The sequence below is a fragment of the Aythya ferina genome (genome assembly GCF_964211825.1).
Source record: "Aythya ferina genome assembly, chromosome: 31".
In the NCBI taxonomy this organism is placed as follows: domain Eukaryota; kingdom Metazoa; phylum Chordata; class Aves; order Anseriformes; family Anatidae; genus Aythya; species Aythya ferina.
In genome coordinates this window covers 1,376,501-1,400,664 of record NC_140328.1, presented here as the reverse complement: position 1 = coordinate 1,400,664, position 24,164 = coordinate 1,376,501, and the positions used below count along the sequence as shown (strand labels likewise).

General features: G+C 43.6%; 2 protein-coding genes across 2 annotated transcripts in view; both read right to left on the bottom strand.

Moving 5' to 3' along the window:
• The window catches only part of LOC311425471 (butyrophilin subfamily 3 member A3-like), a 151,409-nt gene that overhangs the window by 13,966 nt on the left and 113,279 nt on the right, over positions 1–24,164 (bottom strand). The gene's annotated exons all lie outside the window — the stretch shown is intronic.
• LOC311425503 (uncharacterized protein) overlaps positions 1–24,164 on the bottom strand; it is a 120,245-nt gene that overhangs the window by 91,341 nt on the left and 4,740 nt on the right. Inside the window, exon 3 of the mRNA XM_084501453.1 lies at positions 23,001–23,339. Within this exon, the coding sequence (XP_084357579.1) occupies positions 23,001–23,339 (339 nt within the window). The remainder of the gene's footprint in view (positions 1–23,000; positions 23,340–24,164) is intronic.

The following is a 24,164-nucleotide window of genomic DNA, read 5'->3' as shown; positions in this document are numbered from 1 at the left end:
CTTAACTACTACCAGGCACTCCTTTTTTTCTTTTTTTTTTTTTTTTCACTTCCTCTCATAGCTTTTTAAAATCAATCAGCCTGTGTCTCCCAGCATGCCCCATTCCTTATCTCTGTGGGTGTGTTACCTTGCACCTGCAAACCATCTTAATTCCAACAGGCTTGTACTCTTGTCCTTGATCACTGTGAACCACTGAAGTGTAGTAAAAGAGTTGTTCTGTAGGGCAGTGAAACTGACTGCTTTAAGGAAGCAGCTGGAGAATATATCATGGCTTCAAGAGTCCAGCATTTACTCTAAATACGCAGAGTATAAGAGGGAGGCAATTCAACTACAGTGCAGGAAAACACAAGATATTGTTCTAATCCCTCAAAAGTGAGGTTAGAGAGTAATGAGTCCTCACGTAAGTCATCTCCCTTTGCTTTTCCAACCCATAAAGTTGTGACAAGCTGCATGTTACAAAAGATAAACTGCATATGAAAATGCACATTAATCCACATTCTGATTGCAAGTTTGCACTTACAAACTCTTTTCATAATACCTCATTTGAAGGACAGAGTATTAACTTTTATGTTTAAACCATTCAAGAATAAAAAATAATGAAAACAGCAAAATATATATCTGTCATTCCATATCTTTGCACATTTCTCCTGCAATCCTTAATTCCTTGCTATGATAAATGTTTACACTTATATTATGATCATATTAACAGATTTTTACCATTCCAAAGCAGGGTATGTTACACTTTCAATCATTCACATCAGAACACTACATATGTTTACAAAGTACTAGTTCAATTAAATAAAATAATTTAAACTACAATATAAATCTCAAAACAATACATGATTAACTTATATAAATACTCAGAAGTTTAGTTATAAAAACACTCTTTCCTTAATAACACTAAGATATCTTCTGCTATATTTCTTATCATTATAACAATCCCAAGATATATCTTGTGAAGTAGTAAAGAGAATATACTTGAACAAAACAGCATCTAGAATATATTATTTTGCTGTTTTAATTGTGCTTCCTTTTTAGCCTTTAAAAGTCTTGTGCTCTTACCTATCAGCAGAAAACTCTCGACCACCCATTACTAAAAAATTCAGGAAAAAAAGAGATGACTCATGTTCCAGGATGAAGTAGGAGGAGCAATTCTGCACTAATGGGAAAAGGACAATAAACGACTTTCACTTGCTGCTAGAAATAAAATCAAGAAGACTAGTAAAACATGACAGATAATTACAGAAAAACAAACAAACAAACAAACAAAAATCTTTCCTTTCTGGCTGTATTGGGTGTCTGTGGCAAGGATTTAGAAGATGGGGGGCTGCAGGGATGATCTCTTTGGGTAAAAGTGAAGGGCTGCCCCCATGTTGAGCACAGCTGGGTACAGCAGTCTTCAAAATGAATTCACTGCTGGACAAAGATGAATCAATCAGTCAAGCTGGTGGTAAATCTGGGAAAACATAATTAAGAAAGGACAAGATGCTGCATGACAGGTAGAAGTAAAGAAAAAGAATGAGAGAAACAGCTCTGCAGACAGCAACATCACAAAGAAGGAGGGGGAGGAGGTGTTCCACATCCCAGAGCAGAGATTTCCACGGCAGCCTATGGGGAGGACTACAGTGGAGCAGGTATCCACACTGCAGCTTGTGGAGAGGACCATGATGGAGCAGGCATCCCTTCAGCCTGTGGATGACCACAGCAGAATGGATATCCACACTGAAGGGGGCAGATATCTCGATCATTTATGAAAACATTTAAGACAACTGGCCCTAAAATGGAGACCTGCAGAACCCCACTAGTAGCTGTCCACCAGTTTGATGTTACCCCATTTACTATAATGCTTTGAGCCCAACCCATCAGCCAATTGTTCACCCACCCAGACATTTTGTCCAGAAGGATCCTTTGAGAGATAATATCTAAAGCTTTGCTGAAGTCCAAAAAGATTACATGAACTGGCATCCCTTGGTCAACTAGATGGGTAACGGTGTCATAAAAGGAAATTAAATTCATTAAACAGGTCTCTTCCCTTATGAATCTGTGTTGGCTATGTGTATGGCCAATGATTATGTTGTCTTTCAAGTTTTTTTCAGTAACTCTCAGAATAATCTTCTCTGTAATTTTAATAGGCACTGAAGTGAGACTGACAAGCCTGTAATTACCAGGGTCTTCTTTCTGGTCCTTCTTGAAAATTTGAATAATGTTTGCCAGCTGCTAGTCAACTGGGACCTCTCCAGATTCACAAGACCATTGAAAAATAGTTGAGAGTGGTTTTGTAACAACATCAGCAAGCTCTTTGAATACCCTAGGATGAATCCCATCGGGACCCATAGACTTATGCACATTCATCTGGAGCAGAAAATCCCAGAGAAGCTTAGTGTTGGCTGGAAGTTAATCATTTTCACAGTCATGGTCCTCCAGTTCAAGGCAGCTAGGGTACCAGGGCTCATCATCGATGTTGAAGACAGACATGAAGAAGGTATTAAATGTCTCTGTTTTGTCTATGTTCTTGTTTGTGAGGTGAACATTCTCATAGGTAATGGACAAATGTTTTCTCTGGTCCTCCTTTTGCTGTTAATATATATATTTAAAAAGCCTTTTATTATCCCCCAGAGTACTAGCCAGCTTCAACTCTAATTGAGCTTTGGCTGCATTAATTTTCTCCTTGGAACAGCAACCAGCATCTCTGTAGTCCTTCCATGTCACCTGTCCACACTTCCAGTGGCCATGCACTTTCTTCTTCTGCCTAAACTCTAGAAGATACACGTCCTGCCAAGATGAGTTTCCGCCCTGCCTGCCTGACTTTTGAGATTTTGGAATTGCCTGTTTCTCTGCTCTTAAGAAGTGGTTCTTCAGAAGTGACCAGCACTGTTGGACCCTGATGCCTTCAAAACTGGTTTCACATGGAACATTACTAACCAGTTCCCTGAGCAGCCTGAGGTCTGCTCTCCCCAAATCGATTGAAGTTTTGGTGGCAGTTTTCCTCCTATCACCAAAGATTATAAACTCAACTACTTCATGGTCACTATGGCCAAGATGTAAACCAATTTCCACTTCACCCATGAGACAAGGAGAAACAGATCTAGGAGGGCACCTATACTAGTCAGTACTAGTCTACTAGTCTTCTGGCCAATCAAGGTAAAAAGAATATATACACATATACATATACATATACATATACATATACATATACATATACATATACATATACATATACATATACATAGCATGTATATATATGTATATGTGTATATATATACATATATTATTTTCAGGGGCTTTTGTAAAGTCATGGGGAAGGGAAGCACTAACTTTTTGAGTTCATGTGAAGACTACTTACTCTGGATAATGGGAAAGGAAAACCACACTGAAGTACTTCCTCTGTTTCTTCTCAAGCGAACAGAGCAGGTAGATCACTCCCTGTTATAAAGATCTTTGTAAAGGAGGAAAGCAACTCTGAATTTACCAGGAGAAATCCAGACTTGGTTTTGGACAGATATTCAGCTATAGGGAACACTAAAACTGATGAAAGAGAGGCCCTGATCAGGATGGCTGATGAGTGCAACTAAGGGAGGAAACTCACCATTTGAATGTCATGTCACCTCAGCTGTTGTATTATAATTATTCAGTTCAAGTATAATTATAATTCAGCACAATTCCAGTGTTTATTGAATAATAAACCTGAATTTGTGAACTTGCCATCTTAGCTAAATTCAGGGAAGCTTCACAAAAGTATTATTTCTGGAGAAATCTAGTCATGTATTCTACTCCCTTATGATGAAAATTGAGAGCTTGTTACATTCTCTGTAACTAGCTGAAATGTTAAGCATATTAGTAATTCCTATCATTCTGACCACTAGTAATTGCATTTTCTGTCTTTATTGGGAAATGACTGGGAAAAACAGGGAATTCAGCCCCACCTACCACATTTGGAGTCTTTTCAAAATGATATGCATGAAATCCTACTCTATTATTATCTTTCTATCTCTTATTTTCAATACATGTTTCTAGTAACTTTCAATAACCACAAGGTTACCAATTGTTAATTGTGGTTTGTTACTTACTCTTAGGAAAGAATATCAAAGAACACATGGTGGTTCATATTAGATACAGTCAAGAGGAAATGAAGAATTTACTGGATCATAAGTTTATAAGTATCCACCAACATCTCAAAACACAACCTCATTGTCCTCTTTCAGTGTTGTAAACTCAGATCAAGGCAATTGCCAGCAGTTTGACATTCCTTAGGGAAAACCTTGGTCATAGTTTTGAAATGCAACAAGTTCTAGTAGGCAAGCAGCAAATGAATAGAGACTAGATGAATCACACAAAATATCACCTAGAAACACAAGCTAGAAGAAATGAACAAATAAGCAATCCAATCTCACCTAAAACAAAACAGTTCTTCAGGTGCACTTGGATAAATTTCCTTTTGCTACTAGCACTCTAACCCTCATAAAAACTGCACACAAACAGAAGTGCTTCTCCCTCACCAGGCATCTACGTTCCTCTCTCCCATCAGCCTGTGAAAAGCTGGAGAGAGTAGTTGCCTGTAAATCCTGTTCTGTTAAGCAGCATGTAATCAGAATCCCTTTACTATTATTCTGCTATTTGCCTCATGCAGAGCGGTCTAGTGAAGGAAGTGCTCCCATAGGGTACAGATGACAGCCAGGAATGCAGAAGTAATGAGACACTAAGTAGAGCTCTTGAAAACCAATCTGCCTAGATTACTAGGTAAAGTTAATTTTCTTCCTAGTAGCTGGTATGGCGCTGTTTTGGATTTAGGATGAGAATAATGGTGATAAAGCACCGATGTTTAAGTTGTTGCCAAGCAGTGCTTAGACTAAATCAAGGCATTCTTGACTTTTCATACTGCCCTGCTGATTAGGAGGCTGGGGGTGCACAAGCAAATGGAGGGGGACACAATCAAGACAGCTGATCCAAACTAACAAAAGAATTTTCCATAACATCATGCTGAACAATAAAATCTTAGGGGAATTTTCCAAGTGCTGGCTGCTGATGCTTAGGGACTGGATGAGCGGTTTTTTTTTCTGTATTTTCTTTCATTGTTTTCCTCCTTTTTGTTTCCTACTAAACTTTACCTCATCTCACGAGTTTTACATTTCTTTTCCCAGATTCTCTCCCCTGTTTCACTGCAGGGGGGGGAATGAGCAAACAACTGTGTGGTACTTAGCTTTCTGCTGGCTTAAACCATAACACAAGTTAATATTTCATAAAATTCCCATTTAATGTCCATAAAAAAATAATCCAAGAAATTCTGATAAGACTTAAAAACGACTTTTGTACTTTAACCAGCTTATCAAGAGGAGGCATGATATGGCAATAAAGTAGATTTCAGATAGGGTTATAAAACCTTACAAGTGGGAACTCTTGTCAGTTTCAAAGGAGGATAATCTTCTTGGAGTCCTAGTGATAGGACAAGAGGGAATGGCCTCAAGTTGTACCAGTAGAGCTTCACGTTGGAAATTAGGAGAAATTAATTCTCAGAAAGAATAGCTAGGCATTGGAACGGGGTGCCCAGGGAGCTGGTGGAGTCACCATCCCGAAGGATGTTTAAGGAAAGGTTGGACATGGTGCTGCGGGATGTGGTTTAGTTGGTGATATTGGTGATAGGGGGGTGGTTGGACCAGATGGTCTTGGAAGTTGTTTCCAGCCTTAATGATTCTATGATTCTGTTATTTCGAAACGACATCTAGAAAAACCTTACAAGTGAGAACTCTTGTCAGTGTCAAAAGAGGACAATCTTCTGTTATTTACAGAAGACACGTAGAACACAGATGCTGACATGTTGCTACTGGAAATCACTGCTTACATAGGCAAGCCAAAGCTTCTTAGACCTGATTCACAAGTTATTCTGAATCTAAAAGGTCCCTTTCACCACTGAATGTCCGACAATGTTCTGTAAAGGGAACAATAGAAAAAGGCAGATATGGCTCGATCTGGCCTACAGAAGCATCACTAACAATGCACAGTAAAGGGGTTCCTTTACAATAAATTGTCTCCTACTGTGAAATCAGCAGGGTAACCCATTCCTGAAAGTCCAGCTGTCTTTCTGCTAGGGACTGGCCTTCACCGTGTAGGATCCATTCAAATGTTATCTGAACCAGAGGCATATTGAAGATAACTCCAACCACACACAGCATGTATGTCCTGCAACCTTTCTTCCTCAGGTTACTTGGAGGTATTCCTTAAAGAAAGGCACAATGCTAAATCTTATCCAAGGTATAGATTTCCAAGTGTGACAAAAACTCTGCTGCCAGTTAGTGAAAGGCCTAGTACAACATTTTTTTAGAGCCCTCTTTCCTGTAACTGTATGATGTCCAAGGGCACTGAAGGCTGCCTGTAACTGTGCCATCACACTGCAAGTTAAAGCCAGTCAGTTCAGAAGAGACACAGATGAGATGAGGTTTATCTGAAGGTACGTTAACACATTTTTGTATATATCTACAGTCATTCTTTAAGAATGTATCACTCTATTGTACTGTTTCTAGGAAAAAAATCTGTGAAAACATAGTATTCTAGGTTACCTTCATTATATCTAAGAGAAAATAAATACATAAGAAAAATGCTTAAAGGAATAGAGTTAAAAAAGCATATAAAAGCACAATATTTTTAATATTATATATATATATGTAATTATATATAAATACATATTTCAAGCAATAGGATTTCAAGACATTTTGAAATTCAGGTTTGACAAGTGTATTGTTCTGGGGTGAAAAGAAAGGCAACCAGAAGTACACACACTTGTTATTGTAAGTTGTTTAGCCATGACAAAAAGTAAGGTGTGGCAAGTCTTGTCTGCAAAATCAATGAGGGGAACAATTCTCTGCTCCAATTCTCCCGAGGGATTTCTCCCTCCAAGGTCCAGTTCAAATGGTAGAGAAGTTTCACTTGCTCAGGGTGGGTGCTCTGGTTGCGGAAGAAGACAGTGTGCTTGAAACTGTGTTTCCATAAAGTTACTTTCAGGTGTTTTTCTCAGCTCTTTGTGAGAATTGCTGTTGCTGTCAGAAGTACCGAGATGGGAAGAAACTTACCTCTGTGGTGCTCTTTCCCAGCATGGTAACTTTGGGCATTTATTGCCCTGAGGGAGGAGGAGGACTTATGTCTCCGGGCCTGGGGCTTAAAGATCCACTGCTAGGGCTCAGGGTCTTTCCACAGGGGTTGAGTCACTTGGAGTTCATAGTTGCACAGGCATGAAGAGAACATGTTGCACAGCGTGTCCTTCCTGGGATAATGTGCAGAAGTTTACGTGCTCGAGCAAGCAGAGCCACTACCTCACCTGTAGGGTGCAGTTCACATCTCTACCATGGGGGTCTGGCATCTTTTGGGAGGCTCTTGGTTACTGGAGACTTCCTTACAGGCTTGGCAGGTCTGAGTCAGTACTCAGTGAGACCCAGGCCCTCGAGTGGCAGCTGCTGGAGAAGAGCAGGGACAGATGATGAAGGGCATCACCAACATCTCCCAGACACCAGAAATCCAGACAGTTAAGCTAGTGGGACATCACGTCCCAGAACAGACTGCCTGCACTCCAGGGAAGGTGTTGCAGTGGAATTCCCACTTCAAACACCAGCGCTGGCATAAATTGTAGGTACAAACATTTCAATACCCAAGGTTGGGGTGATCTACATGTGTGCTGTTCAGTTTAGCTTGCATTTTAGAGGAGAGCTAGTCAGCTCAGCCAAAGATGTGCAGTGAGGGATGTAGATCACCTTGAAGTAGGCACAGTAGGACTCTGGGAGCTCCTCTTCAGGGTTCCTCTTCTTCCCTTCGATAAAACCACACTTGTGTGCTGCTGCCTTGTGTCTTATGTGTTTGCTCATATACATACATTGTACATTTCCATCACTTGTTCTTTATATCAAGGAAGTTTCTGCAATTGCATCCTGTGGAACTGTACTGTCCTCTGGGACTGGCTTTCTTTAAAATTTGCCCTTCCATCTGATGCTGTAACTGGGTGGAGTACAATGCTGCCTTTACTGTGTAGCAAATGGATATTTTGATAAATAAATGGTGTATTTTAGGAAATGTCTCACAGAATCCACATTTCCTGCCTCCCCTGCAGGTTGCATGGATACCACAAAGTACACATCAGGAATTCAGAGCTCAGACATGACACTAAGGCACACACAAATACGCTCACTTTCACAAACATATGTATGGAACTTTTCTCACTGTTAGCACATCCACTTTCTCGATACCTTTAGCATGTTCAAGGCAGTGACTCTGCTGACACCTAACAGTCCTTCCTGTAATTCACCAACTCCTGGACAAAATCCTTCTCTTTTTCATCATTGCACTTTCCAAAGAAAGCTAAAGAGATGACAAGCAGACAGCAACAGGAAAGATGACTGGGAGAGAGATGAAGAGCAGAGCACAGCAATCAGGTGTGCCATGAGCAGGACTCCTCCACAGTAAAAAGCAGATACCTATTTCTCCCTTCAGCTTGGTCAGAATGCTCTTCAGAGCACCTCCTTAGCTTGCTGCTCTGAGTCTCCAATGGGAGATACCTTTCTACTTTGACTGTGTAGGATAATGTATTGGTTTTATTAGGAAAGGTTTTGGTCGGGCTGGGGGTGGCAGTGGATGCAGGGGTAGTCTCTGAGGAATGAGACCAGTGACCCCACACTGAAGGGGAACACTCTGTGGAAAAAGAATCAGTTGAAATAAAGTCTGTGAACTGACCAACCCCCCATTCCCCATTTCTGTGCCCTAAGGTGCAAGCAGGCAGGCTACAACTTGGTCGCCATCACGGAAATGTGGTGCGACCACTCTCATGACTGGAGTGATGCAATGTCTGGTAATAAGCTCTTCAGAAGGGACAGGTAGCACAGAAGGGTTGTGGTGTGGCTCTCTATATCAGTGAGAGTTTTGATGTCATGGAACTTGAGGCTGGGAATGATACGGTTGAGTCCCTATGGGTTAGGATCAGTGGGAAGGCCAACAAGGGAAGTCCTGGTGGGGGTCTGTTATAGACAGCTGAACCAGGATGAGGAGACTGAAGAGTGGTTCTACAGGCAGCTGACAAAAGATAGCTTCGTGGAAGATAGCTTCCTGACGCAGCTGGTTAGTGAGCCTACCCGGGGAGGTGCCCCGCTAGACCTTCTCTTCACAAACAGAGAAGGACTGGTGGGAGATGTGGTGGTTGGAAACTGTCTTGGGCAGAGTGACCAGGAAATGCTAGAGTTCTCCATTCTTGGAGAAGCCAGGAAGGGGACCAGTAAAACTGCTGTACTGGCCTTCCAGAGTGCTGACTTTGAGCTTTTCAGGACACTGGTTGGCAGAGTCCCTTGGGGAGTGATTCTGAAGGGCACAGGAGTCCAGGAAGGCTGGTCAGTCTTCAAGAGGGAAATCTTAATGGCACAGGAGCGGTCTGTCCCCATGTGCCCAAAGACGAGTCGGCAGGGAAGAAGACTAGCCTGGCTGAACAGAGATTTGTGGCTTGAGCTTAGGAGAAAAAGGAGGGTTTATAATCTTTGGAAAAGAGTGCGGGCCACTCGGGAGGACTATAAGGATGTTGTGAGGCAGTGCAGGGACAAAATTAGAAAGGCCAAAGCTCACCTGGAGCTCAATCTGTCTACTGCTGTTAAAGACAACAAAAACTGTTTTTACAAATACATCAACACAAAAAGGAGGACTAAGGAGAATCTCCATACTTTATTGGATGCGGGGAGGGAACTTAGTTACAAAAGATGAGGAAAAGGTGGAGGTGCTTAATGCCTTCTTTGCCTCAGTCTTTAGCAGCAAAACCAGTTGCTCTCTGGATACCCAGTACCCTGAGCTTGTGGAAGGGGATGGGGAGCAGAATGTGGCTCTCACTATCCATGAGGAAATGGTTGGTAAACTGCAATGGCACTTGGATGTACGAAAGTCAATAGGGCCAGATGGGATCCACTCGAGGATACAAAGGGAACTGAGAAGCCAACCAAGCCACTTTCCATCATTTATTGGCAGTCCTGGCTATCAGGGGAGGTCCCAGTCGACCGGCAGCTAGCAAACGTGATGCCCATCTACAAGAAGGGCCGGAAGGCAGACCCAGGGAACTATAGGTCTGTCAGTTTGACCTCAGTGCCAGGGAAACTCAGGGAGCAGATTATCTTGAGTGTCATCACGTGGCACCTGCAGTGCAACCAGTCAGCATGGGTTTATGAAAACCCAGGCCCAGTCCCCATGGGTTTATGAAAGACAAGTCCTGCTTGACGAACCTGATCTCCTTCTATGATGCACTTGATGGATGAGGGAAAGGCTATGGATGTGGTCTAGATTGACTTCAGTAAGGCTTTTGACACTGTTTCCCACACCATTCTCCTCAAGAAACTGGCTGCTCATGGCTTGGACTGGTGTATGCTTTGTTGGGTTAAAAAATGGCTGAATAGCCAGGCCCAAAGAGTTGTGGTGAATGGAGTCAAATCCAGCTGGAGGCCAGTCACTAGTGGCGTCACCATGGCTCAGTACTGGGGCCAGTCTTCTTTAATATCTTCATCGATGATCTGGATGAGGGGATCGAGTGCACCCTCAGTAAGTTCGCAGATGACACCAAGTTAGGTGCGTGTGTCGATCTGCTCAAGGGTAGGAAGGCTCTGCAGGAGGATCTGGATAGGCTGGACCAATGGGCTGAGGTCAACTGTATGAAGTTCAACAAGGCCAAGTGCCGGGTCCTGCACCTGGGGCACAACAACCCCAAGCAGAGCTACAGGCTGGGAGATGAGTGGTTGGAAAGCTGCCTGGAGGAGAAGGATCTGGGAGTATTGGTGGATAGTCGGCTGAATAGGAGCCAGCAGTGTGCTCAGGTGGCCAAGAAGGCCAACAGCATGCTGGCTTGTATAAGAAACAGTGTGACCAGCAGGGCTAGGGCAGTGATTGTCCCCCCGTACTCGGCCCTGTTGAGGCTGCACCTCAAGTACTGTGTTCAGTTCTGGGCCCCTCACTACAAGAAGGACATGGAGGTGCTCAAGCAAGTCCAGAGAAGAGCAATGAAGCTGGTGAAGGGTCTGGAGAGCAAGTCTTATGAGGAGCGGCTGAGGGAGCTGGGCTTGTTCAGTCTGGAGAAAAGAAGGCTTAGGGCCAACATTATCACTCTAAGTACGTTAAAGGAGGCTGTAGTGAGGTGGGGCTTGGTCTATTCTTCCATGTGCCTGGTGACAGAATGAGGAGGAATGGGCTAAAGTTGCACCAGGGGTGTTTTAGGTTGGATATTAGGAAGAACTTCTTTTCCGAGAGGGTTGTTAGGCATTGGAATGGGCTGCCCAGAGAAGCGGTGGAGTCACCATCCCTGGAGGTCTTTAAAAGATGTTTAGATGTTGAACTTAGTGATATGGTTTAGTGGAGGACTTGTTAGTGTTAGGTCAGAGGTTGGACTCATTGATCTTGAGGTCTCTTCCAACCTAGATAATTCTGTGATTCTGTGATTCTAAATGACCTGAATCTCTATACCATTTTTTTTTCACCTTGTCTATAGTTGCAACTTGCACTGCTACACCTTTTTTCTCTGACCCAGCTACAGGGCCTGCCACAGGGGTTGGAATACCCCCTGGGCCCATCACAGAGGTTGGAACGGCTGCAGGAGCTGGAACAGCTACAGGAGCTGGAATGGCTGCAGGAGCCGTAGCGGCTGCAAGGGCTGGAGTGGCTGGGGGAGCTAGAGTGGCTGCAGGGTTTGTCACTAGGTTGATGGTAGCATCAATTGCAGCTTGCTAGGCATAGGCCAGACCCCAGCATGCTACAGTGATTTGTGTCTCTTTAGAACTGCCGGATTCATGACACCATTTTTACAAGCATTCTACCATTTTTTTTTTGGATTTTGCAGTTGTTCAGGGGGGAATTTCCAAAACAATGGTGATGCCCACTGCTCTAGAAACCTGCCCATATCCTCCCACACTCCCTGCCACTGACAACTATACCATTTCAGGACAGATCTCTGGATGAGATTACTAAGTAGTCGTTTAACCTTAAACAAAACCTGAAGCTGTACTGGGTCTGGCTGGGATGTTAATTTTCCCTGCAGCAGCCCTTACAGTGCTGTGCCCTGCACTTGTAGCTGGAACAGCAGTGTTATCACACTGGTGTTGTGTCTACTGCTGAGCAGTGCTGGCACAGCATCAGGACTCTCTCTAACCCTCCTAAATGGTGGGCAAAAAAGTGAGAAGAGAAATATCACCAGGGCAGCTGATCTAAACCAACCAAAGCGATATTCCATACCAGATGATGTCAGATTCAGCAATAAAAGGTGGAAAAAGGAAGAAGAGGGGAGGGCTGGGCTCTTGTGAAAACGTCGATCTTCCTCACGAACACCAGCGACGTGTGTTGAGGCCCTGCTTCAAGGGCAAGGTCAAACATTGCTCATTTGTGGGAAGTAGAGAGTAATTTCTTTCCTCTGCATCTCCACCTAGCCTTTATTTGTTTTGTTTGTGTCCTGGTTTCAGTTAGAACAGAGTTAATTTTCTTCCTAGTAGCTGGTAGAATGCTATGTTTTGGCTTAGGATGAGAAGAGTGCTGATAACACCCCAATGTTTTAATTGTTGCAGAGCAGTGCTTATACTAAGCCAAGGACTTTGCAGCTTCTTGCTCTGTCCTGCCAACGGGCAGGCTGGGGGTGCAGCACGAGCTGGGAGGTGACAGACCCAGGACAGCTGACCCAAACTAGCCAAAGGGGTATTCTATACCATCTGACGTCATGCTCAACAATATATAGGGGTGGCTAGCCAGGGGAGGGGGGCCGGACTGCTCGGAGTTAGGCTGGGCATCGGTCAGTGGGTGGTGAGCAATTGCATTGTGCATCACTTATTTGTACACATTATTAGTAGTAGTACTATTATCATCATTGTATTATTATTATTGTTATTGCTATTATTATTTTCCTGTCTTATTAAACTGTCTTTATCTCAACTCACGGGCTTCACTTTCCATTTCTCTCCCCCGTCCCAGAGAGGGAGGGGGGAGGGTGAACAAACGGCTGTGTGGTGTTTAGCTGCCGGCGAGGTTAAACCACGACAGTTTGCTTGTTTGTTTTCTTTTTTCCCTTTCCCTTTCTCCCTCCTTTTTCCCCTTTCCATTTTTTTTCCTTTAGTTAAATTGTCTAGTTAATAATAATCTTTCCTTAATAATAATTATTATTATTATTGTTTTCCATTTAATTAAATTATCCTTACCGCAACCCGTGAGTTGTTCTTTACTTTACTTCTTCCTCTCCTCATCTAAGGAGGGGGAGTGAGAGAGTAGTTGTGGTGTTTAGCTGCCTAGCACAGTAAAACCACCACAGAAGTGCATTCAGGAGACATAACAATAACACTCTGCTAGTCTGAACATCCCAAGGATATTCAACATCTTGGAGAACTATTGTAACTAGCTTGGAGGATAAGAGGGTGGTGAATGGAAAAGGTAGGGTGAACAAGTAGGAAAAAATATCTTCCCCTGTCCCCTCCACAGATTGGCTCCCTGATGAAAAAAGGCAATAGGTGTAATTGCTAATTGTTTCCAAGATATGGTTTCCAAAGTACAGAATCGACAATATTGCACAGTACAAATACCAGTTTAGTCTCATGACCAGAAATTTCATCATATCATAAGCCATTGTTACACTGCACACTACTAATGATCTTAAACCAGGGCCTGGAAAGGATAAACAGCATGACAGGAAGCGCATACAGAAAGTAATGTGCTATAAAACTCGATTTGGAAAACAGGCACAGAAGACTTGAGATTAAATCAATCAACATTGTGACTAGCAACTATTAAGCAGGTCTAATACTTACACCAATTGTAGTTTAACATACTCTGCTCAGATCTGCCATTATCTCAACCTTTCAAGCCCCACGTTGGGCGCCAAAAAGGACTGTTCTGGTTTAACCCAGTTGGCAGCTAAACACCACACAGCCGTTCGCTCACCCTCCTGCCACACTCTCTGGGATGGGGGAGAGAAACAGGAAAGTGAAGCATACGAGTTGAGATAAAGACAGTTTTTTAAGACAGGTAAATAGTAATTACAATAACAATAATAATATTGATAATAGTACCACCTCACGTCGGCAGCCCATGAAACATAGGGTCCTGTGAAACGTGGGCTTGAGAGCAATGTCATGGGCTTGCACCGAGGTATCCTGCCGCGGAGCCCCACTCGTGCTCTCAGGGGCACGAGGCTCTCTCAGCTGGCCCAGAGCCTAAGTGCAGCAGCCCATGGTCTTTGCTGGGAAGGTTTCAGGGGGCTCATGCTGCTCCTTCCTCTGAGGACAGAAGTTCACAGGACGGTTTCCCTGTGGACCAGCTTTTGCTTTCAGGGACTTGAAGGGATGCTTGGGGATGCCTCTGCTCACCTCGTTCCTTCTCCATCTGTTCCGTTGTCTTCACAGAACAGGGTCTCTCCACGTCCTCCTGCAGCCATTCAGGGGTGCTCCTAGTCTTTCCGCCACTTTTGTTTCTGTGAAGAAACAACAATTGCTGAGAGGCTGATAGCGCATCCTGGAAGTTGAGACCACCTATCTGCAATGAGGATGTCCAAAGGCTCTGAAATTTTATCTTTTCCAGGTGATTCCCACTTAGGTCTCTCCTTTGGGAGTGCTCTCAGATCCTGAGGGCAGAGATATATTCACCTTTGGATGGAAAGATCCTGAAATGGGGTAGAAAAAACAATACAGATGGAGAATTTTGCCTCAGGAGTTTGTAGGGCCACCAAATTTTTTGGGGGCAAGTTCTAGAACACATTTTTGAGCATTCCAACCTCCAAAGGATGTGTTACTGTTATAATATGTGGATGATCTTTTGTTGTCAGGACATTAGAAAACTACTGTGAAGGAAGCCACTAACAAGCTATTCAACTTTCTGAGAAAACAGAGTTTGAAAGTAATGGAAAATAAATTAAAATACATTGAAGGAAAAGTCAAGAATGTAGGGCATCTAGTGTCTGAGGGAGAATAAAGAATAAATCCAGAGAGGTTCCAGGGAATTGTCGAGCTACCCCTACCCCAAACTAAATATAACTAAAAAGTTTTTGTTTTTTTTTTTTCCAGCAGCCCTCATAAGGGAGGCTGATGAAGTGTAAGCGGAGCCAGCAGCATGAGTGGCTGGCCATTTTAAGCGGGCATCGCCACCATTTCACAGCCACTTACTGAGGTGACTGGTAGGGCAGATGCGTTCTGCTGTGGAGTGGGGAAATGAGGCCACTTGAAGCAGTTGAGGGAGCCATTAGGACCCAGAAGCCCTCATGAGGGAGGCTGATTAGGCACAGGCGCAGCCAGCAGTGCCCCCTCCGCGGCCCGGCCATTCAAAGGCAGCCCCTGGTGAGCATGAGTGACCAAGAGCATGGCGACCAGAATGGGCAAATAGAGTGATGCACGGTAGTGGGGCAAGGTGCGGCAGTTTGCACAGAAGTTGTTTTTTTTTCTTTATGGACTTTAGGTAGCAATTTTATGAAATATTGACTTGTGTTGTGGATTAGTCTGTTGGGCAGATAAGCAACAGACAGTAATTCTTTCCCCCTCCCTCCAACCAGTGGAATAGGGGAGATAATCTGGAAAAAGTGTGTCTAGTATTTCTACGTTATATTTTGTGTGATTTAGCTAGTCATTACTCTTTTGCTGCTTGCTTACTAGAACTCCTTGCATTTCAAACCCATAGGCAAGATTTTCTCTGAGGGACGTCAAACTGCTGGCAACTGCCTTGATCTAAGTTTTCAACAGTGAAAGAGGACCATTGGATTGTTTTGAGATATTGGTGGATACTTATACAATTACTTCCAGTAAATTCTTCATTTCCTCTTGACTTGACCTAATCTGAGCTATCAGGAACTCTTCCATCTTCTTTTCTAAGAGCAAGTATTAAACCGCACTTAATAGTTGGTAAACTTGTGGTTATTAAAAGTTATTAGAAACCTATATTGGAAAGATTGTATTAGACAAGGATCTCGTGTTTATCTTTCTGGAAAAAAAAAAAAAAAAAAAAAAAAAAAAAAAAAAAAAGAAGAAATGAGAAAGGAGGGGCTGAATTCCAGTTTTTCCCAGTCCACTGAACACAGAAAATGCAGTTACTAGAGCTCAGAATGATAGGTTTTCCTTTGTGCCAGCAATTGCTCTGCTTCCATTGCTGCAGCCACCCCCACAGGGCACTTGCCACCATCCATGAGTCAGTGCAGAGATACAGTACTGGCCAATTTTCTCGTTTGGCAGTTTTTAGGGCCAATTGGATGGCTTTCACTTCTGCATATTTACTCAATTCACTTTCCCCTTCCATAGCCACCACAAATTGTGATGGACTCCACACAGCAGCTTTCAGTTTCCAATGGCTCCCTACCATGTGACAGGATCCATCAGTGAACAACACCTCACAGAATCACAGAATCACAGAATTTTCTAGGTTGGAAGAGACCTCAAGGTCATCGAGTCCAACCTCCAACCTAACGCCTCCACCTGCTGCTTTCTGCCTTCTGGCAACTCATTGGTACCTGTTCAGTACTAGTTACCTGTTCAGTTGATACTCCAAAATCTCTGCCTTCCAGCCAGTCCATGATCTCTTCCAGGATGCCTGGGCAGTTTGTTTTCCCCATTTGAGCCCGCTGTGTAATTAACACTACTCACTTACTCCTCATAGCATTGGTTACATGGTGTGTAGTGGGAATTTTCCCTTTGAACATCTAGTGTTCAGGCAGCCGCGTTGCCAAGAGGAGCTGTGCTTCTGTACAAATAACTTCTGAACTGGTTCAAACCCTCTCATACAGTGTTATTATCTCCTTTTCAGTTGGGGTGTAATGGGCTTCTGATCCTTGATAGCCCTGGCTCCAGAACCCCAGAGGTTGACCTCAAGTTTATCCTGGGGTTTTCTGCCAGAGGCTCCAGGTAAGACCATCCTCCCCAGATGTTAGTTCACGGCAGAAGGAACAAACGCAGTCAACTCAATATGAGTGGTATAGCATAGTTCTCCTTTATTGTCTGGATAGCACATATTTATACAGATTGTTATAATTATGCCTATTAGTCACTTACTGATTGGCTAAGCCTAAAGGTTATTTTAGTTTATGTTCCCCCTACTTGCGGTTACATACGGATATAGCTTCCTCACATTTCTGGCAGCTGTTTCTTCATAGAAACTACCTCTCTGAGATAAGGACATTCTGCTCTTGCCGCGTAGGCACCTTTGTTGCCACCCTCGGAATTTTCCATTCCCCAGTCATGCTAACTGAGGCCTATCCTTAAAACAAACTCTGGTCAAACAATTGCTCTGTGGATACATGTCCATGCCCCACAGACCAATTCCCAACACCCAGATGCAGTGTAAAGTACATTTTGCAAACATGGTCTGGTATGGACAGGCCCAAGGGCTACTGCACAATTTGGATTTTATTTGTTCAAAGGCCTGTTCTTGCTTGGGGCCCTACTTGAAATAGTTCCTCTTTCGATCCACTCGATATAGAGGTCTACCAGGAGCTGTGCATCATCCAGGTAATTAGCCATGGCTAATTTTAACAATTCAGATAGAAATAATAACATTCAGGATTTCAGTAATAATCTTATTAAGAATATTTATGAATGAATATTAATATTTACTAATATTTCTGGTCTGATAATTCTTTTTTTTTTTTGTAGGTTCTTAGAATACATATAGGTTGTCTCTGCCCCAGTGTCTTAGTGGCCTAAAGTCCACTTAGTCCAGGTCTTCCTACAGAAATGGCTCACAAAAGCCTTAGCAAGCAGTGGTGAAAGCATCCATTATGTTCAGCTTTAATTTGGTGGCACATACAGTGTAGTCAGACCTCAGACTCTGGATTTCAGTCATATATTAAACACACATTCTCACTTCATCCCTTCACTTCTCATCATCATCAAACCCCTATGCTATTTGTAGAGGCTCACTGTCAGCCTTTATTGCAGTGGAACCTGTTGAGAAGAATGGAAAGAGCCTTACTTCCTGGCTGTGGTCACTATCAAAGGTAAATGTGTACAAAGCTTTTTTCAGGTGGACATTGTAAAATGACAAATTCTTGGCAGAGATATCCAGGAAGATCCCAATCTTTTGTGGTCTTCCACTCACAGTCAAACGGGTCCAAGGATCCGTATGGACCCCATACTCTTGCTCATCTGACAATGCTATGGCCCAGAAGCCATTCTGAGGAGACAGAACCACTGTCCCTTTGCGTGTTACAGTCTCCTGGGCAACACCCAAGATCCAGTTTCTCCTCTTTCCAACATCCACTTCCCAGTAGAGTCTCCCAGATGCATAACCTTCCTTAGCCAACACAAAAGCTTGGCAATCAAATCTCTGCTCCTTGGCAGGCACTCTTCTGATCACACCGGTATCAGTCACACTCTTCCCATCTTCTGACACTTGCAGCCTCGGATGAGCTGTGTCAGCATCAAGGGTGACATCAACTGCAAAAATCATATCATTTGTTAAGTAGTAAAGGGCAAGAAGGCTACTGCTTTGAAACTTTCTATTCATTGATCTTACGTATTTGTTCTCTTGCCATGCCTTGATCTCCACTCTGATGGGCCCTAAGCTGTTTCTTTGACTAGAATCCCTCCAGCTTCTGCCATCCCAGACCTCCCATCTCCCTTGTCTCTCATCTATGGCATACTGAGAATGAAGCCAGCATTCAGCAAATGCAAAACAACTCATAGAGACACTGCCTTAAAAATGGCCCGTAGCTTCAAAAAGGAATATAAGGAGATTACAAGTCTTTGCCTTAATCACTGAAACTGTATAGCAGTGACGAGAGGGTAAGAGTCATGCTTTGGCACAGAACTCATCTTTCAGTAAAACTAGAATCATAAAATCCTATTCCATGAGAATGGGGAGAAATTCCATTGGCTAAGACTCTTTGGCAAATACACTATGTTAGTGTACACTTGGAAGTAGAAATGGTTCATCTAAACACCTTGAAATGAACCTCTTTTTCTTTCAAATTATCACTCTTTTCTTCTGGAGAAGAAATAATGATGCTTCATATTCCAGAAGCAGTAAACAAAGGCCTTGTGAAGTTTCCAGGACAACAAATGAATAAGAGAAATTCAGAATTTGTTTTGATGTTCTGTTAGTTTTCAGAACTTTTAGTGGAGAAAGGCAAAATATTTAAATAACTGTATAGAAGCTCCAAGTGGTGGAATTAAGCATGCTTTGCTTTCTTTTCTTACCTTTGTATTGTTGTACATGCAGTAATTCTGTTGGGGGGAATAAAAAAGTATGTCATTAGTGTTTTTCAGGAGATTATGTGTACAGCAATCTAACTAACAGACCATGCTGTCAGTAGAAGAGCATGCTTTTCTGCAGTAGCATGTCTCTTCTATAGGTAGAAAGGTAATCAGAAGACCGTATGACCTTCCACGGTAAAGATTAAAAAATCAAGCCAAGAAAAACACTATTTACATATAATTCAGACATAGGTAAGCAGTAAGTTCACAGTTTCTATTGAGAGCTCTGCAGCACCAAAATTTAAAGGTAAAAGACAGTGTACTACTGTCTAAAGAGCAGTCCCTTGGAAACGCCAAAGATAAAGACCACCAGCTGGGACAGTGGAACTTGGTCAGTGACAGGATGAATCAGACTGCTTCCTGTGAGAAACTTCGCATTCCTGGAATAGCCCTCCTCATAATCTCCAAAGCATATATTGTCATACAGAAAGCTTGTGAGCAATCAGAAAGACACTCCACATTCCCTGGATTCTGGACAGTGCAGCACCAAGACCTAACACTGGGAGAGCCCTACCATACTCCCATCTACTCTCCAAAACTCTAGGTAATGGCCATGCCTGGCATACACGAGCTGCTATGCGTTTGTCTCTATGCTCATGACAGCCATGTGCCTGGGTTGTCATTTGAGATACTGATGGACACGGCACCTCTCCTCAGCCAGACCCTTGCACACCAGAAAATAAAATATTAATAATAATAGATAATAAAAATGTGGATTCAAAAAATAAACATTAAAATTAAACAAGCAAAGTGCTTGCTCCAGTTGAGTGTCTCCTGCCTGCCAGTGCTCCCTAACACTATGCCGCTGTCATGGTTTTGGCTGGAACATAGTTAATGTTCTTCATAAAGACTTGCACAATGCTGTGTTTGGGATTTTGGATGAAATAGTACAGAAAATACACTGATGTTTCAGTTGTTGCAGAGCTGTACCAAGGACTTTTCTCCTTCTCATGCTGTCCTGCCAGCAAGGCAGGGGCCGTCAGGGGGTGAGCCAGAAGCTGGATGGGGGCACAGCCAGGATAAGTAACCTTAGTGTACTTTACAATTACGTTAACAGAGGTTGTAGCAAGGTGGGGATCAGACTGTTCTCCCAAGCACCAAGTGATAAGACAATGAGAAATGGTCTCAAGTTGCACCACAAGAGGTTTAGGTTGCATATTAGGATAATAAATTTCTTTAGGGAAAGGTTTGTGAGGCATTGGAACAGGCTGCCAAGGAAATGGGCAAGTCCCCATCCCAAGAAGTCTTCATTAAATACATTTATATAGAACTTAGTAGCGTGGTTTAGTGGTAGACTTGTCAGTACTACATTAAAGGTTGGACTAGATAATCTTAGAGGTCTTTCCCAACATGAATGATTCCATGATTCTGCCTGCACCGGTCTGTGGTGTCACACTCATCAGAATCATTCCAAGTCAAGGACTTGTCATCTTTTGCAAGAGGGGAGTGTCTGTGGGCAACTGCAAACTTATCTTGATTATAGAATCACCCCTTGTTACACTGCCATTGCAGTGATACACTTTTCAGGAAAAGATGGTGTAGGGAGGAAAGAGTTCACACGAGGACTGAAGGGGAAATCCTTACCCAACTGGAAGAAAAGCAGAGCATGCCAAAGGCCTGAGCCCTAGCTCTTTCACTTTAGCTCTTTCTTTGAGGCTTTCAGGCTCCTGTGGCAATTCCCTCTGTGAAGTGTTCACCAACCCATTGTCCAATTCTGTGAATTGCCATGCTCACCTAGTTTCTTCACTGTCTCCAGCAGGCTCTCCTCAGTCCAGGACCTCTTTGCTGCTTCCAAATCTTTGCTTATTCGTCCCTTCATCTCTGCTTTGAGGATCTCAAGGTCTTGCTTTCTAGATGCCTCCATGCTCTGCAAAGAAGTCATCAGAGACTGCATTTTTTCAGAGATTGCCTGGAGGGAAGTCTGGGTGTTAGACAGTTTCTCCAGAGGTAGGGCTGCATGCTGTAGAACTTCCAGTTGGCTCTGCAACACAGCCAGCTTCTCACTCAGGAACCTCTCCACTTTGTCCTGCATGTATTCTAGGGCCCTCATGGTGTCCATATCCACAGTCTTTCCTGCAAAGAAAGAGGGGAGCCAGTGGGCAACTGACATCACTTTTCAGGAAGTCGCTCCTTGTCTTTCTAATGGGGGTGAGCACTTCCTCTTAGAAAGGTCAGAGAAAATGCTCTTCTCATTTCAGTGCCAAGGTCGGCTTATATCTGGAGTCCATCGTAGCCCAAAAAGTGCCATTCATGAGAGTTTTGTTTTGTTTTGTTTTGTTTTTTCTCCAGGAGAGGGACACTGTTGATGCCAAGATGGTAAAGGGTAGTAGGGAATCCACAGAAGGTCTGAGTGGGCACTCCTTAACCAATGGAAGTGAAGTGGGGCTTACCAAAGGCCTGAATCCTAGTTCCCTTCACTACAATCCCCATCTAGGGCTTAGAGTCTCTCATGGTAATTCCCCCCTGTAACTGACTCCTTCCCCATCATCCTTGTCAAGTGGGCTCTGGTTGGAGGAGGAGAGAACTAAGAAGATCCTTCCACCTTCCTAGCCTTGGTTCGCATAGATTCAATTCCAAGGGACTGGACAAGCAGAATAGACTCTATAATCCTGCCTGAAGGCTTGTCTAAGTCCTTCGGGGTGGGCTGGAGGGTAGGAATTGCTCTACTCCATCCATCCAGGCAGGATCTGTGGGCTGTGGGAGTCATGACTCTTTGTGGATGAGCACTATGAGTGACAAAAGGAAGAGACCGTATCAGGACCTGGAGGCGGATATTCCTAGAGCTCCATCTGAACCTTGACCAAAGAGAGGCATCACAGAGAGACTATCAAGCCAAATGCCTTCAAAAAGGAGGGAGAGAAGAAAGACCCTTACCACCAGCAGCCATTGCCTTAACTTGAAGCTGTCTCAGTGGAATGGGACACAAGACACTCTCCCTAAGAAAGAGCTGTCCTCCCATCGTACCGTGGAGGAAATGCCAAAGACTAGCTCACAGGATGGTGTCAATGTTGGCCTTCAGGAGGCAATTCTACTTTTGGCTGGGATATGTTATCTGTCTTCTCAGGAGCTGGTACGATGCTGTGTTTTGGATTTGTGATGAAAATAATGGTGATAACCTGAGGATGTTTTAGTTGTTGTGGGCAGTGCTTCCACACAGAGAAGAGCCACTCTGATTGTCATCAGGCCTTGCCAGTGAGGAGGCTGGGGGTGCCCATGATGCTGGGAGGGAACATAGCTGGGAAGCAGTCCCCGTCTGGCCAGAGGGATACTCCATACCATATGACACCATGTTCAGCAATAAAAGTCCTGTCTGAATTTAAGAAGAGATTGGACTGTGCACTTAGTCACATGGTCTGAACTTTTGGGTAGACTTGTGCGGTGTCAAGAGTTGGACTTGATGATCCTTAAGGGTCCCTTCCAACTCAGGATATTCTATGATTCTATGATTCTAAAAGCAAGGGTAAAGAAGAAAGGGGAGACATTCACAGTTATAGCACTGCTCTTCCCCAGGAGATGTTATATGTGATGGAGCCCTGCTTTCCTTGAGATGGCAGAAAGTCTGCCCGCTGCTCAGAAAGAGTGAATGGTTTTCTAATATTGCTTTGCTTGTGCTTGCAGCTCTTGCAGTTTTTGCTTTACCTATTAGACTGTCTTTACCTCAGTCCACAATTTCTCTCACTTTGTTCTTCCCAGTTCTCTCCCCCATCCAATTGGAGGAAAGTGAGAGAGCAGCGGTTTAGTGTTTAGCTGCCCACTGGGGTTAAACTACAAGACAAAGGCTTATTTGAGGATTGTCATGCTCACCTTGCATGCTGTCCATCTCCTGCTGGTTCCCCTGAGTCCGGGACTTGTTCGCTGCCTCCACATCTTTACTTCTTTCTCCCTCCATATCTGCTCTGAGGATCTCAATGTCTTGCTTTCTAGATGCCTCCATGCTCTGCAAAGAAGTCATCAGAGGATGCATTTTTTCAGAGATTGCCTGGAGGGAAGTCTGGGTGTTAGACAGTTTCTCCAGAGGTAGGGCTGCATGCCGTAGAACTTCCAGTTGGCTCTGCAACACAGCCAGCTTCTCACTCAGGAACCTCTCCACTTTGTCCTGCATGTATTCTAGGGCCCTCATGGTGTCCATATCCACAGTCTTTCCTGCAAAGAAAGAGGGGAGCCAGTGGGCAACTGACATCACTTTTCAGGAAGTCGCTCCTTGTCTTTCTAATGGAGAAAGGGCTTGCTGTTAGAAAAGACAAAGGAAAATGTTCTTCTTATGTTCCAAGGCAAACCCATCCCTGAATAATTACTTCACAAGTCCAACTTTTTTTTTGTCTTTTTTTTTTTTTTTTTTCCATTAAAGGGGCACTCTTAAGGTTCAGATTGTGATGGGAGAAGGCAATCTACAGAAGGACTGATTGGGCACTCCTTATCCAATGGAAGGGTAGTAGGGTTTCCCAAACCATGAGCCCAAGCTCCTTCCATGCAGTTATGTCTACACAGGCTCTGGATAGAAGTGTACAGAAGAAAGAAGATCCTTCTACCTCCATTGCACTGGTTTTCATTGACTGACACCAGAGCGATGGGGAAAAACTCAGGCCCCATGATCCTGTCTGAAAGCTTGTCAAAGTCTTCTGGTCAGAACAGAGCATAGGACTTACCTTGGTATAATAAATCAAAGGATACCTTGAATCGGAAAGGACTGATAAGAGTCCTTGAGTCCAACTCCTGGGTCCCCAAAGGATCACCCAAATAATCAGACTATGTGTCTGAGAGCATTTTCTAAATGCTTTTTGAACTCCAGCAGGCTCAGTCCTATGACCATTTCCCTGGGGAACCAATTTCAGTGTACAACCACCCTCTCAGTGAAGAACCTTTTCCTGATACCCAGTCTGAACCTCCCCTGTTGAAGCTTCAGGATGTTCTGTCAGGTCGTGTCATGGTCACCAGAGAGAAGAGATCAGCACCCGCCCCTCTGCTCTC